Raw genomic sequence first — 16,377 nt, 5'->3', positions numbered from 1 at the left:
GTGTCGAGGGGCAGTGCTGGTTCTCGGCTGAACAGAAGGAGAAATGGGCAATAACCAGCTGCGTCGTGGCACAAGAAATTGTAAGCAAATGTGACAAAAGGTAGAGCGAGGTCTCAGTCAGTGTGGTCTGAAGAGACATATTTCGCGAGCATGTCTGGGAGAGTGCGATTCAGATGCTCTGTGAGGCCATTTGTTTGCGGATGGTATGACATGGAGAGCTTGTGCCTCGTGGCACAGGACTGCAGGATGTCCGCGATAACTTTTGATAGGAATGTCCGGCTACGATCTGTGAGAAGTTGTCGCGGAGCTCCATGTAATAAAATCATGTTGCGTAGAAGGAAATGGGCGACATCTGTGGCGCAGCTTATAGGAAGCGCTCGGATGAGGGCGCAGCACGTGGCCTAATCCGTGGCCACAGTGATCCACTTGTTCCCAGAGGTAGAAAGGGGAAAAGGGCCAAGTAAGTCCAAACCAACCCGATAGAATGGTTAAGCGGGAATGTCGAGTAGTTGAAGGTACCCAGCAGGGAGCGTCGATGGTGCCTTGCGTTGCTGGCATTTCTCACACGCAGCAGACTGAACCGGCTAGTGGGATCCTTGAGCGATGAAAGCCAACAGAGCGCATGATGGTCTGTGATTACTGACAAGGGCTTGCCATATAAATATGGGCGGAACTTTGAAACAGCCCAGCCGAGAGCAAGACATTCACTCTTGGTAATCGAATAGTTGCACTCTGCAGTTTTCAGGAACCGGCTAGCGTAGGCTATAGACCTCAGACTCTGCTCAGGCGGTGCTGCGGAAAAACCCGTCACCAGCACCCCCATCGCAGTCTTGGCGCTAACTGAGTAGTGCAAGGAGAGCTGTCTGCAAGCGAAGGTGCATAGGCCACAATGGACTCTTCTCTTTCGTTTGTGTTGAGGCACGGTTTCCTAATAATCAAAAACCTGGAAAGCTTCTTCTGCCCATCCACGCTTCAGAAAGGAAGCTCAGCAGGGCGAAGTACGTGTACAATATAAAATAAAGTCTCACGTGTTATTTCGGCGGGCTACAACTCGCAAGTACAGAGAGCATCAGGTTTGTCTATAGGCATATGAGCATAAAAATCTAAGCATTTCAAATTGGTTTATAATATGTCCTGAACACAAGACTTAAGTATCTCCTATATTTTTGTGTATTTTATTGTAATGTTTTGTCTCGCAATTATTTACAGAGAGTAAATCCTTTCATAGCCTTTTCCAGAGCAGCAAACAGAAAACGTTTTCTAAGGCAGCAAACAGTGTGTGAGCATAACAAAAGTAATCTTCCTACAGTGCCTACGCGCTGCACCTATCTTTCTCGCTGGAGCTACAGCATCGCTCAGTACCTTAATTTGAACTTTTCGCAGACGCTTCGAGCAACAAGCACACACAAATAAATGTAAATAAACGCGACATTCTTTTCTTTACACATGTGCATTATTTGGCAATTGCTCATCCAGTGCTCCTACAGCAACTTTATTGCTCACATTTGAAAAACGCAGTCGAGCAGGCTCAGCACATTGCGAAACGTGCTTGTTGTATCGGCGCAGGACATACAAAATACCGAAAGTAGAAATGAGCTCGCGATACAACGATGCTCTAGAACAGAATTTTGAATGCATAAATGAACCAAAATGTTTGGTTAAGCTGACCTGCCAAATTGCTCCGTTCCACTTGTTGAGTCAAGTGGAGGCGGACGTCTGTTAAAAGGTGGAAATATCAATCGCACATACGCAGGATGGTTTGCAACGTTGTTTTTTCTGTTACTAACGAAGTGGCGGCTGCAGATTCTTGAGTTTTCGCTTGGTTACCACGGTCCTCCGTCAGAGCTACAACACAATTACAGAAGAACAAAATTGTCGCACTTTCTCATGCGAGCGGCTGTGTTGTGGGGAATGCAAGTAATCCGATTACCTAACAGGTTGAACGGCCCGTATCCAGCGCTCTCGCCTTTCCCCTTCATACGCGATGGAAATCGGTAAAACTGAACGTTGTTATTCCGTCCTTCACGTTCATGGCAATTTACCACACGACAGTAGCGTCGATTGCGGCGTTTCTTTGTAGCGCGCGGAGCTATCGCGGTTGCCGTCGTTTCCGTCATCAGTCTGAAGAGTGAGCCAGCAAGCGCTTTATGGCAGTTCAGCGGCGCATCTGACTAGCATAGAAATTCATAGCTCTTTGTTTGGGTGTTAAATGCGCAAAACACTTGCAATATGGACCAAAATCTAGTTAAATTGTTTTTCACAGTCGGTAGCTGCATAGGCAACTTAGCAAGGGAGTCGGGCTTCGCGCTACTCAATTACTGCCTCTTCGCAACGGCAGGTGGCGCTACGCGTCTTGCAAAACTCCAAAGTCTGACGTCCATACAGTCGCTGGCTGATTTCTCGGACTATAAGAATTCGAGCATTCTCGATTATTCGGTCTGCTTCGCGGCACTGCCATTCTCGCCATAGACCATAATGTTTAACAAATGCTGAAAGTTCAAACACCTTACAACCTCTCGTCCAATTTTTCGGACACTCCTTAAGCCAACCTGATCGAGAGCACCATGCACCGACTCTGACCGGTGCATGGTTCAACTTGCTGGGCGCCATTTTTGTTTTGAATGGAGCTTCCTTGCTGCCCCACGAAGTGGCGCTACTGCAAATCCCCGCCCATCATCATCGTTTCTGCCTGGTTCGTGGCTACAGCCATTGCTACAGCAGTTCTGGTCTCAGCTTAGTAGGTCATGTCAAGACAATCCAGCAGCTGATTTGTTTCTTCGTGCGCAATGCTGTTAGTAGGCGACATTTTTCGTTTGTGCGACTGGTGTCGGCGTGATGGCGTGGTGATGTTTGCTTTGTGTGCTGTGTTGAGGTTGCGGCATACGGAAACATCGCATCAAGTGTCTAATTACGCCGACAGTGCCCACGCAGGCTGTGCTGGCGAATGCCGGCGAGCGGGTGCCGGGAGGACTAGGATTTGTCGCATGCTGCTGTGCTCCCTACTTACGCCTAAAATGTTCTGCCGATCATTGCGATTCCGGACACCGTCTCATTTGACAGTTTCACTGGTGCTGATGCTGACACTGCTGTACTGACGTGTAGAACTTGATGACGGCGAGATCATTCATCAGGTTTCTGCTGCACTGCCGGACGATGACTCCGAGTCGAAAGATGACGCACCATGTGCTACGCTGCCGTCGCATGCGGAGCTTGTACAAGCAGTGACTGTGCTTTCCATACGACCCACTCCAAGATACAGGCTTATCTGATTGCGTGTAAATGGAGCAGCATGCAACGGCACATTCACGATTTCTTGAAGCCTACTGCCGAGCCCGAATAAGTGCGTGAAAATAAAGTATTTAGTTATTTTTTCTTAATCTCCTTTTTCGGACGCCTGTTTATTCGGACATTTCCGCAGTCCCCGTGAGGTCCAAATAAGTGATCGGCGACTGTAATGCGGTCATGTCTCTGTTGGCCTTGTAATAAGGTGGCACCGATCCCATAACGACTGGCATCGGTTTGAACCTTTATAGGTGCGAACGGGTCAAAGTGGGCGAAGACCGATGGATTGATGAGAATCGTGATAAGGCGTGAAAAAGCCGCAGCCTGAAGAGAACTCCACGTAAAAGGCACGAAGTTCAGTGAGTGGTCAAACGATTGCTGTGAAACCTTTCATGAACCGTCAGAAATAAGAACAGAGCCCCATAAAACTCTGGATGTCTTTGACAGACTGAGGTACAGGAAAAGCCGTTACTGCTCAAACCTTCTCCGGGTCGGGTTGTATTCCGGAAGCATCGACAAGATGGCCTAGCACTCTAATCTGTTGGCGCCCAAGGTGGCACTTCGATGAGTATAATTAGAGCCCAGCCTTGCAGAAGACATCAATGATAGCTGTGACGTGCTCAAGGTGTGTCTCAAATGTAGGAGAAAATGTACAGTTGCATGGAGCCCTGGCTTCTATTTAAATAATTCAATGTCTGCGATACAATTTGTGCAGAAATAATGCGGAATGACATGCCATGTAGTGGTAACCTTGTTGATAGAGCTAGACAAAGGAAGACAGAACTAAAGAATGGAAGAATTCTTGAATGCATTAATGAACACAGGGTACTGTGACTGCCCATTGAAAATTGAGAGTGCGAGTTACACAAGACATTTCTTAAATTATTCTGAAAGGTTGAAATGCTGCATGTGTGGAGTATTGTAAATGCAGAGATTCAGCCTCGGTATGAGGTTGCAGTCATGTGCCCTCTTGTAATCATGACCTAATGATTCAGGTGACTCCCGTGTGCGATCTGTCCGAGGACTGCCTCACTCTCACCTCCAAAGTCATCCAGCTGTTCTCTGGTGAGCATAGCACAACCTCGTGATGCATTTCCAGTTTTCATTATACATTGTCACTGGTTGATAATGCCATGAGTGTGTTCGAAATTCAGAATGGACAACTACAGTCACTCTCCAATGTATCAAACTCTGACACATTGCATTATTGTCCATATCCAAAAGGCGTAACATCTCCTTGAAAATCCCATGCAAAAGTATAGTGCTGTGCTAAGCGCATATCGAACCACCGCTATGTTCTATATATTGAACGCCAAGTCGGGCGGCACCCATGCAAGTGTGCTTTTGTTCCTCATGAGGGAATCTCCAACAATGACAAAGTGCTATGCCCGGTCTCATTATATGCAATAAATTTTCTCTTTACAGAAGTCGCCATTACTCTCCCTCTTTTATCACAAAGAAACGGTGAACATCTTGAAAGTCTCATCATGCATCATCATAATCATCATCAGCCTATTTTATGTCCACTGCAGGACGAAGGCCTCTCCCTGCGTTTTCCAATTACCTCTGTCCTGCGCCAACCGATTCCAACTAGCGCCCATGAATTTCCTGATTTCATTGCTTCGCCTAGTCTTCTGCCGCCCTCGACTTCGTTTCTCTTCTATTGGTACCCATTCTGTTACCCTAATGGTCCAAGGGTTATATAATGTATGCATTGCATGACCTGCCCAGCTCCATTTTTTTCTATTAATGTCAATTAGAATATCGGCTAGACCTATTTTCTCTATGATCCAAACTGCTCTCTTTCCATCTCTTAACATTATGCCTAGAATTCTTCGTTCCATCGCTCTTTGTGCGGTCTTTAACTTGGTCTCAAGCTTCTTTGTCAATCTCCAAGTCTGTGCCCCATATGTCGGCACTGGTAAAATGCACTGATTGTACACCTTCCTTTTCAATGATAATAGTAAGCTTCCAGTCAAGACCTGACAATGTCTGCCGTATGTGATCCAACCCATTTTTATTCTTCTGTGAATTTCCTTTTCATGATCAGGGTTCCCTGTGATTAGTTGATCTTGGTAAACGTGCTCCTTCACAGACTTTAGAGGCTGACTGGTGATCCTGAATTCTTGTTCCCTTGCCCGGCTATCCATCATTATCTTTGTCTTCTGCATATTAATCTTCAACCCTGCTCTTACACTCTCTCTGTTAAGGTTCTCAATCATTTGTTGTAATTCGTCTGCAGTGTTGCTGAATAGAAAAATGCCATCGGCAAACTGAAGGTTGCTGAGATATTCACCGGCAACCCTTACTCCTAAGCCTTCCCTGTTTGATAGCTTGAATACTTCTTCCAAGCATGCAATGAATAGCATTGGAGAGATTGCGTCTCCCTGTTTGAACCCTTTCTTTATAAGTATGTTCCTACTTGTGTAGAATTAAGGTAGCTGTGGATTCCCTGTAAATATTTTCCAAGGTATTTACATAAGCGGTCAGTACTCCTTGATTAAGTAATGCCTCTATGACTGCTGGTATTCCTACTGAATGAAATGTATTTTCGTAGTCTATGAAAGCCATATAGATAGGCTTATTGTACTCTACGAATTTTTCGATTACCTGATTAATGACATGGATGTGATCGATCGTAGAGTATCCCTTCCTGAAGCATGGTTGACTAAAGTCCAGTGTTGCCCTTATTCTGTTGGAAATTATTTTGGTGAATATTTTATATAATACTGGGAGTAAGCTAATGGGCCTATAATTTTTCAATTCTTTAGTGTCTCACTTTTTGTGGATTAGTATAATGCTTGTATTCTTCCAGTTTTCGGGGACCCTTGTAGTCGATAGATACTTCGTATAAAGAGCCGCCTGTTTTCCAAGCATTATGTCTCCTCCATCTTTGATTAAATCGATTGTTATTCCATCTTCTCCTGCCACTCTTCCTCGTTTCATGTCTTGTAAGGCTCTTCTGACCTCATCGCTAGTTATAGGAGGAGTTTCTGTAACCTGTTAGTTGCTGTTTCTATTGGAGGTATCCTGACTCCTCTGGGTACTGTACAGGTAAGTATAGAATTCTTCCGCTGCTTTTACTATGCCTTCAAGATTGCTGATGATATTACCCTGCTTATCTTTCAGTGAACACATCTTGGTTTGTCCTATGCCAAGTTTCCTTCTCACTGACTTCAGGCTAGGTCCGTTTTTTTATGGCTTCTTCAGTCTTTCTCACGTTATAGTTTCGAATATCACTTATTTTTGCCTTGTTGATCAGTTTTGACAGTTCCACGAATTCTATCTGATCTCTTGAGTTGTACACTTTCACTTTTTTGTCATTTCTTTATTAGGTCCTTTGTTACTTGGGAGAGCTTGCCTAATGGTTGCCTTGGTGCCTTGCCTCCCACTTCAGTTGCTGTCTCTGAAGCCAGCCTAGTTACAGTTTCATTGATTAGCTCTATGTCATCATCTCTCTGTTCTAAGGCTGCATATTTGTTTCGAAGTACCAGCCTGAATTTGTCTGCCTTTACCCTTAGTGCCTCTAGGTTGACCTGTTTCTTCTTGACCAATTTTACTCTTTCTCTCTTCAAGTTGAGGTGAATCCTAGGCCTCACTAACCTATAATCACTGCACTTTAGCCTACCTATCGCTTTACATCCTGCACTATACTGGGATCGGCAGAAAGCATGAAATCAATTTCATTTCTTGTTTCACTGTTAGGGCTTTTCCAGGTCCACTTTCTGTTGCTACGCTTCTTAAAATAGGTGTTCATTATTCGAAGCTAATTCCTTCCTCTTGTTCCTTCCTCTTATTCCTATGGTTGTTAGCACTGTATGAGCCTCACCAGTTCTAATCTTGCTAAGGCCAATCATATCTCAAAAAATATCTGGTAGTTCCTCAAAAAGTCCTGCTAAGCTAGCCTCACTCAACAGAGTTTGGCTCTTAAAGGTTGCCAGGGTCAATTTTCATTGGCGGCCTGTCCGGGTTCAGAGATTCTTAGCACCCTTCGCTGTGTTACAGGTCTGCCTTGCTCAGATTCTCCGCAGCTGCTGGGGACTGAGAGCAATGGTTTAACTGTAGGAATCATGAAGGAGGTAGTGGCCAAATACTGCACCAGGGAGGCTAATTCCTGTTCTTGTGAGGGAGTGTCTTTGTAAAAGCTTAGTGGGCCTTCCTAATTTGTTTGTACCTGGATTAGTATAGCCCCACTCGCTCTCGACACCTTTTGCCGGTGTCAGGCGTCACTCCAAGAATGCAGATGTAGTGCACTGGAGGAGGTGAATTTCAAGCTTACCATCATAAAAAAAAAAAAGAAAACCTTTTAGAAGGATTCGAACTTCTGACTATGGCAACCGAGCACTCGACATAGCTCAGCCAGATAATCCCATAGGCAGATAGGCTATCTTATCGCCAACAAGTACAGCCCAGAGAGCCCTACATGCCTAAAAACTTCTTTGATTTATCCGTAGTAGATGTGTTTTGCTGATCGCAATGGGTAACTCAATGTAGAATGATTTCTAAACGGTTCTGGCCTTGTAGTTACGGAATCTGATGTGTGCCAGCGGCCGTGAACTCAGCTAGGCAAACTGTAGAGGCGTTCCGACGACCTCAGACAGCACTTAAAACGAGGTGGGGTCGAAATAATGGTGGAAGTGGTCACTTCTATCACCCGTAAGGCGACGAGACATGGGGTATTTCCACCTTGCACTGTGTCAGAAGGCTGAGTGGTCGAAAGTGAATAAGCTGCGCTGTCATATACACCTATGCAATCGTCTAATAACTGTGTGTAAAACAAGGGACGAACATAGAAGAGACACTCAGCACTGGCTTCCAACTGCAAGTATGTCTCTTCTACGTTCTTGCCTTGTCTTATGTGCTGTTATTAGTCGATCATGAATAAGCAACTAGCCAGAATATCTGCTCTAGTGAATCCGGGATGGAATGATTAAGGATATTGCATTTATAGTTATTTAAGTACGGTAGGATCTCGTTAATTGAAACATTAAGGGGATTGAAAATTTATTAGAGTAATGTGGAGTTTGAACTAAGGAGATCCTTTTTAAACACGGTGACCGATCAATTGTGCGGTACACCATGCAAAACCAAAACTGTCACTGGGCTCGCATTGAAGAAGTCTTTCCTTCATCAGTATGTGACGACGTGCCAGAAGAAGCCTTCGTATCATGTAAACTCAAAGTGTGTTAAGATTGAGCCTTGTGGCTGCAAGGGCAAACATGTGAGGACGAGCCAACAAGGATGGTGGCTTGATCGCATGGTTCTATCTTGTCAGTGGCACAGACACGTGAGATATACGGCGCATTTTCGACATGCGTGTGTGCATGTTTGAATTGTGAGAGAAAAACGTGGCAAATGTGCATAGGTACGAGCAATGCTGACACGTTTTTGCCCGTTTGTCCCTAGCTGAGCTGCACTACCCAACTGCAGGTAAATACTGCTGAATGGGCTCTCCCTCCAGTCTTTTTCGTGGTGTAGTGGCCATAGTACAGCACCGGTGGTTGGAAGGTCAGTAGTCCAAAGACTTGTTCCAACATTCTTTTTCTCCTGGTCTTTTTTTTTTTATCTGCATTATATCATTTCCCCCTTTCACTTCTGCAGTAATTTTTTACCTATGCTTCGCCACCAAGTCTGACATGGAGAGTTCCTCCGTAAGGGAACACAATGACCTGGAGTGAAGTGCGGACATGTGTGGGTTGGGGTTTAAGGAGATGCTGATTTAGCGGTCACAGACCAATGAATAATGACACATTGTCACTGTGAATTTGTCATTTTGTTTGCTTCCACATTACGGATTCTGTATCGGCTGCTGTGATTCTGTTTGAACAGAAGTTGGGCACCTGTTCTCACACAGTGCACATTGCCATTGGCTAAGGACGAACAGAGCAAAGCGTGTCTTGTTCCGTTCCTAGTTGCGGTCCCCCAGAGTGCATGCGTGAGTCTCGCCACTCACACATGCGCTAGGTACTACGGAGAAGGACACGCTTTGCTCCATTGGAGGTGACCTGATTGAGTGCACTGAGCAGGAGTAAGATGGCTTAGCGCGCGGTAACGGGATCAAGCACGCACTAAGAGGGATGTAGAAGAGGGTAAAGGGGGGATTGTAGGGGAGCGGTGGGGAGTAATGTGATCGAGCGGCTGCTAAGGTCTTCTTCTTGCTGTCCCTTTTAAGCAGGATAAGAATAGAGGGTGCGGATAGCTCGGCTTGCTTCCATTTGGTCTCTGCTTCCCGCTTGTCTTTGTTCGTCACTTTTACAGCACGTGACATTACGGTAGCTAGCGATAAATCGAACCTTCGTCTTTGGCTTGGGTTTGTTCGACAGGGTGGTCTGTGGGAACAAGAAATTTTGTTCAATATAACTGTTGGGCCGTTGTTGGAGTTCAAATTCACGGCAGTTTTTCTCTATTCAAATACATAAGACTTTGCGCAGACCAAGAGAACAGTTTGAATTATTCGTCAATTCAAATTAAGAGATTTTTGCATAATCGGGATGTGATTGTGTGAAAATCGAGGTTCATGCTATCATCAAGCATTTCACTTTTAATTTCCGGCCATGGAAATCGGACACACATTGCCATTTAGGGCTTGTTAGAATCGAGTAAGGTTCCCTCTGTCACCTTGGCTTGGCATGCATGTAAACAGTATGTAACAACAGCGTGCAGACTGCTTGTATACTACAGTTAGACCTCGATATAAGGAAATTCTGTATATAATGAAGTGCAGTCAAACCTCTATATATCGAACACAGATACATAGAATTATTGCATATATCAAACACTTCCTATATCACCTGGAAAATCTCATGCATTCTTAATTTTTTATATCGAATGGGTTCGGAAGTAAAATGGCTATATCGAACTCCGCCACCCCAGACCACATGCATTCTGTTGGCAGGCGACAAGCTTTCTGGCAACGCCCTTGGAGATAGCGATGGGCGTTCCCATTTGAACGTAGCGGTGTAGACACGTGACGGCTTGGCTAGTTCAACAACATCAACGAAGCATTGCATTTGGCGCACTGACTCCTCCTCGGTGCCGGACTCTGTGCCTGCCACGCCTTCCGAGGAATGGCGGTTTGCATCCACAAACACTTCTGACAGCGCGTGCTCACTAGGCTCAAAAGCGTGGCAGTTTGGGCAAGTTGGTATGTCATGACTTTTTAGGCTTGTAGCGCAGCTGCAATGCAGCAGAGGGTGCTAAGAATCCCTGGCTCCGGACAGACCGCCATTGGAATCTGAACCTGGCAATGTTTAACGCTAGAACGCTATCTAGTGAGGCCAGTCTAGCAGTGCTATTGGAGGAATTGGAGGGCAGTATATGGGATATAATAGGGCTCAGTGAAGTTAGGAGGCCAACAGAAGCATATACAGTGCTAAAAAGCGGGCACGTCCTGTGCTACCGGGGCTTAGCGGAGAGACGAGAACTAGGAGTCGGATTCATGATTAATAAGAATATAGCTGGTAGCATACAGGAATTCTATAGCATTAACGAGAGGGTGGCAAGTCTTGTTGTGAAACTTAATAAGAGGTACAAAATGAAGGTTATACAGGTGTATGCCCCTACATCCAGTCATGATGACCAGGAAGTCGAAAGCTGCTATGAAGACGTGGAATTGGCAATGGGTAGAGTGAAAACAAAATACACTATACTGATGGGCTACTTCAATGCCAAGGTAGGCAAGAAGCAGGCTGGAGACAAGGCAGTGGGGGAATATGGCATAGGCACTAGGAATAGCAGGGGAGACTCAGAAGGGTTTTGGTGCGAGCTAGTTAGTACGGATCATTCATATTTAAAACAGCGCAAAAAACACGGACAAGGGAGGACACAGGACGAGCGCTGACTGCCAACAACACCTTTATTGGAGCCTGCGCAGATATATACAATTTGCAACAGGCATAAAGAGAGTGAAAGAAGGGGAGGGGGAGGAAGGCGAGTCATCGTCGGTCAACTACTGCTGCGCATGCGTCAGTGACATTAAACAATATAAAAGAAACCATAACATGGTGGACACAGGTCAAACTGCTTAACTTCTAAGGAACTTAAGTTCTTTATCACAAACTGCAATAGAAGGGGAACTAACACAGGTGGCTCCTAACTGACACATTGAAAATGCCTCAAAGATTTCTCTGGCCATCTGATCCATCATCCAGCATAATGAAGAGTTCTATGTGCAAAAGAACGGGATTTGCATAGGCTCTCGTATTGCGCCCATAATGAGTGATCTATTGTTGGCGCACTATGATAGACTCCTGCAGGAGCAACTCAGCACAATTCCTGTTAAGAAGGTGTTTCGCTACGTCGACGATTTTCTGGTGATCCTATCTGCCCACCCTAATGAAGCCACAACCCTGGTCGACCAAGTGTTTGAAAAATTCAAGTGCATCTATCGAGGTTTGACGTTCACAAGAGAACTGCCGGAAAAAGGCCAAATCCGCTTCCTAGACCTTGCACTACACCTCCAGGAAGGGCACACATGTTGGATGTATGCCCCGCGTTCCAAAAAACACCTTCTCCTCTACACGTCCAACCATTCTAAAGTGGTGAAGCGCTCCATCGCCCTAGAGGCCCTTAGAAATGGGATCATTCGCTCTTGCCACCACTCGATGTCCAGCAGCCTCTCCAATCAAGTCCAGCGGCTTAAAACAAGTGGCTATCCTGAACAACTGCTGTCATCCTTGGCGGAAGTTTTATTGCAAGAGGCTCGTTCCCCCAAGAAACAGCGCGAAGCGGGTGATGTCTTAACCAAGACTGTTGCGATACCGTATATACATGGTGTGTCCCATCGCATCAAGAAAGCCGCAGGCCGGGCTGGTATAAAGGTCGTGTTCACTGCGCCTAACAAGTTGAGAAGGATGTGCAAAAAAATAAACGAAAGCCGGAGAACGCCTGGACCATGCAATAAGCAACATGTCGCCAAGCCTGTACATTGCAGTACCAATGTAGTGTATTCCATTCCCACAACTTGCGGCTGCACTTACATAGGGCAAACAGGACGCTGTATTAATGAACGTTTGCGCGAGCTTGCTCACTGTGTCAAGTTTAAGACTGGCAGTAATCTGGTTGTTCATTGTGCCAAGTGTGGCTCTACTACACTCCTTGACCACACACGTGTGTTGAAAAGGTACAGCAATCAGATGGCCAGAGAAATCTTTGAGGCATTTTCAATGTGTCAGTTAGGAGCCACCTGTGTTAGTTCCCCTTCTATTGCACTTTGTGATAAAGAACTTAAGTTCCTTAGAAGTTAAGCAGTTTGGCCTGTGTCCACCATGTTATGGTTCCTTTTATATTGTTTAATGTCACTGACGCATGCGCAGCAGTAGTTGACCGACGATGACTCGCCTTCCTCCCCCTCCCCTTCTTTCACTCTCTTTATGCCTGTTGCAAATTGTATATATTTGCACAGGCTCCAATAAAGGTGTTGTTGGCAGTCAGTGCTCGTCCTGTGTCCTCCCTTGTCTGTGTTTTTTGCGCTGTTTTAAATATGAAAGCAGGGGAGAGTTATTAGTAGAGTTTGCAGAACAAAATAACATGCGGATAATGAATACCTTCTTCCGCAAGCAAGATAGCCGAAAGTGGACGTGGAGGAGCCCGAATGACAAGACTAGAAATGAAATAGACCTTATACTCTGCGCTAACCCTGTTACCATACGAGATGTGGACGTGCTCGGCAAGGTGCACTGCAGTGACCATAGGATGGTAAGAACTCGAATTAGCCTAGACCTGAGGAGGGAACGGAAGAAACTGGTACATAAGAAGCCGATCAATGACTTAGCGGTAAGAGGGAAAATAGAGGAATTCCAGATCAAGCTACAGAACAGGTATTCAGCTTTAACTCAGGAAGAGGACCTTAGTGTTGAAGCAATGAACGACAATCTTGTGGGCATCATTAAGGAGTGTGTAATAGAAGTCGGTGGCAGCTCCGTTAGACAGGATACCAGTAAGCTATCGCAGGAAACGAAAGATCTGATCAAGAAACACCAATGTATGAAAGCCTCTAACCCTACAGCTAGAATAGAACTGGCAGAACTTTCGAAGTTAATCAACAAGCATAAGACAGCTGACATAAGGAAGTATAATATGGATAGAATTGAACATGCTCTCAGGAATGGAGGAAGCTTAAAAGCAGTGAAGAAGGAACTAGGAATTGGCAAGAATCAGATGTATGCGTTAAAAGACAAAGCCGGGAATATCATTACTGATATGGATGAGGTAGTTCAAGTGGCTGAGGAGTTCTATAGAGATTTATACAGTACCAGTGGCACCCACGACTATAATGGAAGAGAGAATAGTCTAGAGGAATTCGAAATGCCACATGTAACGCTGGAACAAGTAAAGAAAGCCTTGGGGAGCTATGCAAAGGGGGAAAGCTGCTGGGGAGGATCAGGTAACAGCAGATTTGTTGAAGGATGGTGGGCAGATTGTTCTAGAGAAACTGGCCACCCTGTATACGCAATGCCTCATGACCTTGAGCGTACCAGAATCATGGAAGAACGCTGAAATAATCCTAATCCATAAGAAAGTGGACGCCAAAGGCTTGAAAAATTATCGCCCGATCAGCTTACTGACAGTTGCCTACAAACTATTTACTAAGGTAATCGCATATAGAATCAGGAACACCTTAGACTTCTGTCAAGCAAAGGACCAGGCAGGATTCCGTAATGGCTACTCAACAATAGACCATATTCACACTATGATAGAGAAATGTGCGGAATATAACCAACCCTTTATATATAGCTTTCATTGATTACGAGAAAGCGTTTGATTCAATTGAAACCTGCGCAGTCATGGAGGCATTACAGAATCGGGGTGTAGACAAGCCGTATGTAAAAATACTGAAAGATATCTACGGCTGCTCCACAGCCACCGTAGTCCTCCATAAAGAAAGCAACAAAATCCCAATAAAGAAAGGCGTCAGGCAGGGAGATACAATCTCTTCAATCTCTCCAATGCTATTCACAGCGTGTTTACAGGAGGTATTCAGAGACCTGGGTTTGGAAGAATTGGAGATAAGAGTTAATGGAGAATACCTTAGTAACTTGAGATTCGCTGATGATATTGCCTCGCTTGGTAACTCAGGGGACCAACTGCAATGCATGCTCATTGACCTAGAGAGGCAAAGCAGAAGAGTGGGTCTAAAAATTAATCTGCAGAAAACTAAAGTAATGCTTAACAGTCTCGGAAGAGAACAGCAAATCACAATAGGCAGCGAGGCACTGGAACTGGTAAGGGAATACATCTACTTAGGGCAGGTAGTGACCGCGCATCCGGATGAGACGGAAATAATCAGAAGAATTAGAATGGGCTGGGGTGCGTTTGGCAGGCATTCTGAGATCATGAACAGCAGGTTGCCATTATCCCTCAAGAGAAAAGTGTATGATAGCTGTGTCTTACCAGTACTCGTGTGCGGGGCAGAAACCTGGAGGCTTACGAGAAGGGTTATACTTAAATTGAGGACAACGCAACGAGCTATGGAAAGAAGAATGATGGGTGTAATGTTAAGGGATAAGAAAAGAGCAGATTGGGTGAGGGAACAAACGCGAGGCAATGACATCTTAGTTGAGATCAAGAAAAACAAATGGGGGCATGGGCAGTGCATGTAATGAGGAGGGAAGGTAGCCAATGGTCATCAAGGGTGACGGACTGGATTCCTAGGGAAGGGAAGCGTAGCAGGGGGCGGCAGAAAGTTAGGTGGGCGGATGAGATTAAGAAGTTTGCAGGGACGACATGGCCACAATTAGTACATGACCTGAGTTGTTGGAGAAGTATGGGAGAGGCCTTTGCCCTGCTGTGGGCGTAACCACGCTGATGATGATGATGGTAGCACAGCTCAGAAAGAGCAAAAAGGAAGGTGGAAGGGATAAAGAAAGGGAACAGAGAACAGAGTGAGTGCTTGTAGCACTCACTCCTTACAGATGATCTTGTTTAGCGTGCGGTAGTCAACACGAAATCATAGCGATCCTTCCTTCTTCTGGCGGAGGGAAGTGTGATGTTTGTTTTCAGCATATCGGCGACATTCTCCTTGATGATTTTACGTTCGGCCAAAGAGACTCGGTAGGGACAACGGCATACAATAGTCTGGCCATCGGTGTTGATACGATAGGGGCAACGGGGGTCTGTCTGAGTCACGAAGTATTCATATCAAAAGAGGCCTGATGCTTCTTGAGCAATTTTAGCAACGCTTCACTCTGAGCTGCAGTGAGGTCAGGACTTATCACTGAAGCAAGGGCTTGCGAAGAGCTTGCGAGGTGGCAAGAGGAAGCAGGGAGACTGGTTGGGTGTCCACATAACAGGTCACTGCAGAGCCTTGAGTATGAGGATTTTCTCAGTGGTCGTGTTTAAAGCGATGAATGATGCAGAGCTTTCTTTGAACCACACCAGGCAGGAAGCAAAGACAATCCAACAGGCAAGATAGTGGCCGTAAGGAGAGATGAACACATCGCCATTGGCGAAGTCTGTAGAAGAGAGAGTTATGATTTGCTTGTGGCTGGGAGGCAGTACAGAATCGGCAGCAGCAAGAAAATGTAGTCGCACATTGGCACTCCCGCTGCAAGGAACTGTCTCGGTCATATGGACTACATGTTGACGGCAAGAGATTAAAGCAGACGCTGACGAGAGGAAGTCCCAACCTAAAATTAGTTCATGAGCGCACGGGAATACAATCGCGAACTTAATGTGATGACGGATACCATCAATGAAGGCGCATGCTGTACATTGGGCTGATGGTCGCATGATTGCTCCATTCCCATTTCCAGCCCCTATCAAGGATGATCCAACATAAGACGTCTTCATTTTCCACAGACGAGTGCACAGGTCCACGCGCTTAACAGATATAGTAGCTCCTGTGTCAATCACAGCTAACAAATGCACACCCTCCACAGACACCAATAACATGTTCGACAGATTTTCAGGAGGACTTGGAGCACTTCACGGCGATGCAGTTTTTCCTCCAAAAACTGCACTGGTTAGCTTTCTGGTCGCTGGACATGTAGTTAGGAGACAGGCCGAAGTGGCAAAACAGAACATTAGTGCGGCGATGGGGAGGGGCATCTCGGGGCACGTGTGTTGTGGGCGGTGTTGGAGAAGCCAGCCGGAAAT

The 16,377-nt window shown here is 45.6% G+C and overlaps 1 protein-coding gene across 7 annotated transcripts in view; it reads left to right on the top strand.

The window, feature by feature from the left end:
- LOC142592536 (uncharacterized) overlaps nt 1-16,377 on the top strand; it is a 238,163-nt gene that overhangs the window by 177,848 nt on the left and 43,938 nt on the right. For all 7 annotated transcript variants that reach the window (XM_075704033.1, XM_075704029.1, XM_075704027.1 and 4 more), the window contains one exon: nt 4,278-4,347. In XM_075704033.1, the coding sequence (XP_075560148.1) occupies nt 4,278-4,347 (70 nt within the window). The remainder of the gene's footprint in view (nt 1-4,277; nt 4,348-16,377) is intronic.

The sequence above is a fragment of the Dermacentor variabilis genome, chromosome 9, assembly GCF_050947875.1.
Source record: "Dermacentor variabilis isolate Ectoservices chromosome 9, ASM5094787v1, whole genome shotgun sequence".
In the NCBI taxonomy this organism is placed as follows: domain Eukaryota; kingdom Metazoa; phylum Arthropoda; class Arachnida; order Ixodida; family Ixodidae; genus Dermacentor; species Dermacentor variabilis.
Note: the sequence above shows the minus strand (reverse complement) of the source record. Positions and strands in the feature narration are given on the sequence as shown.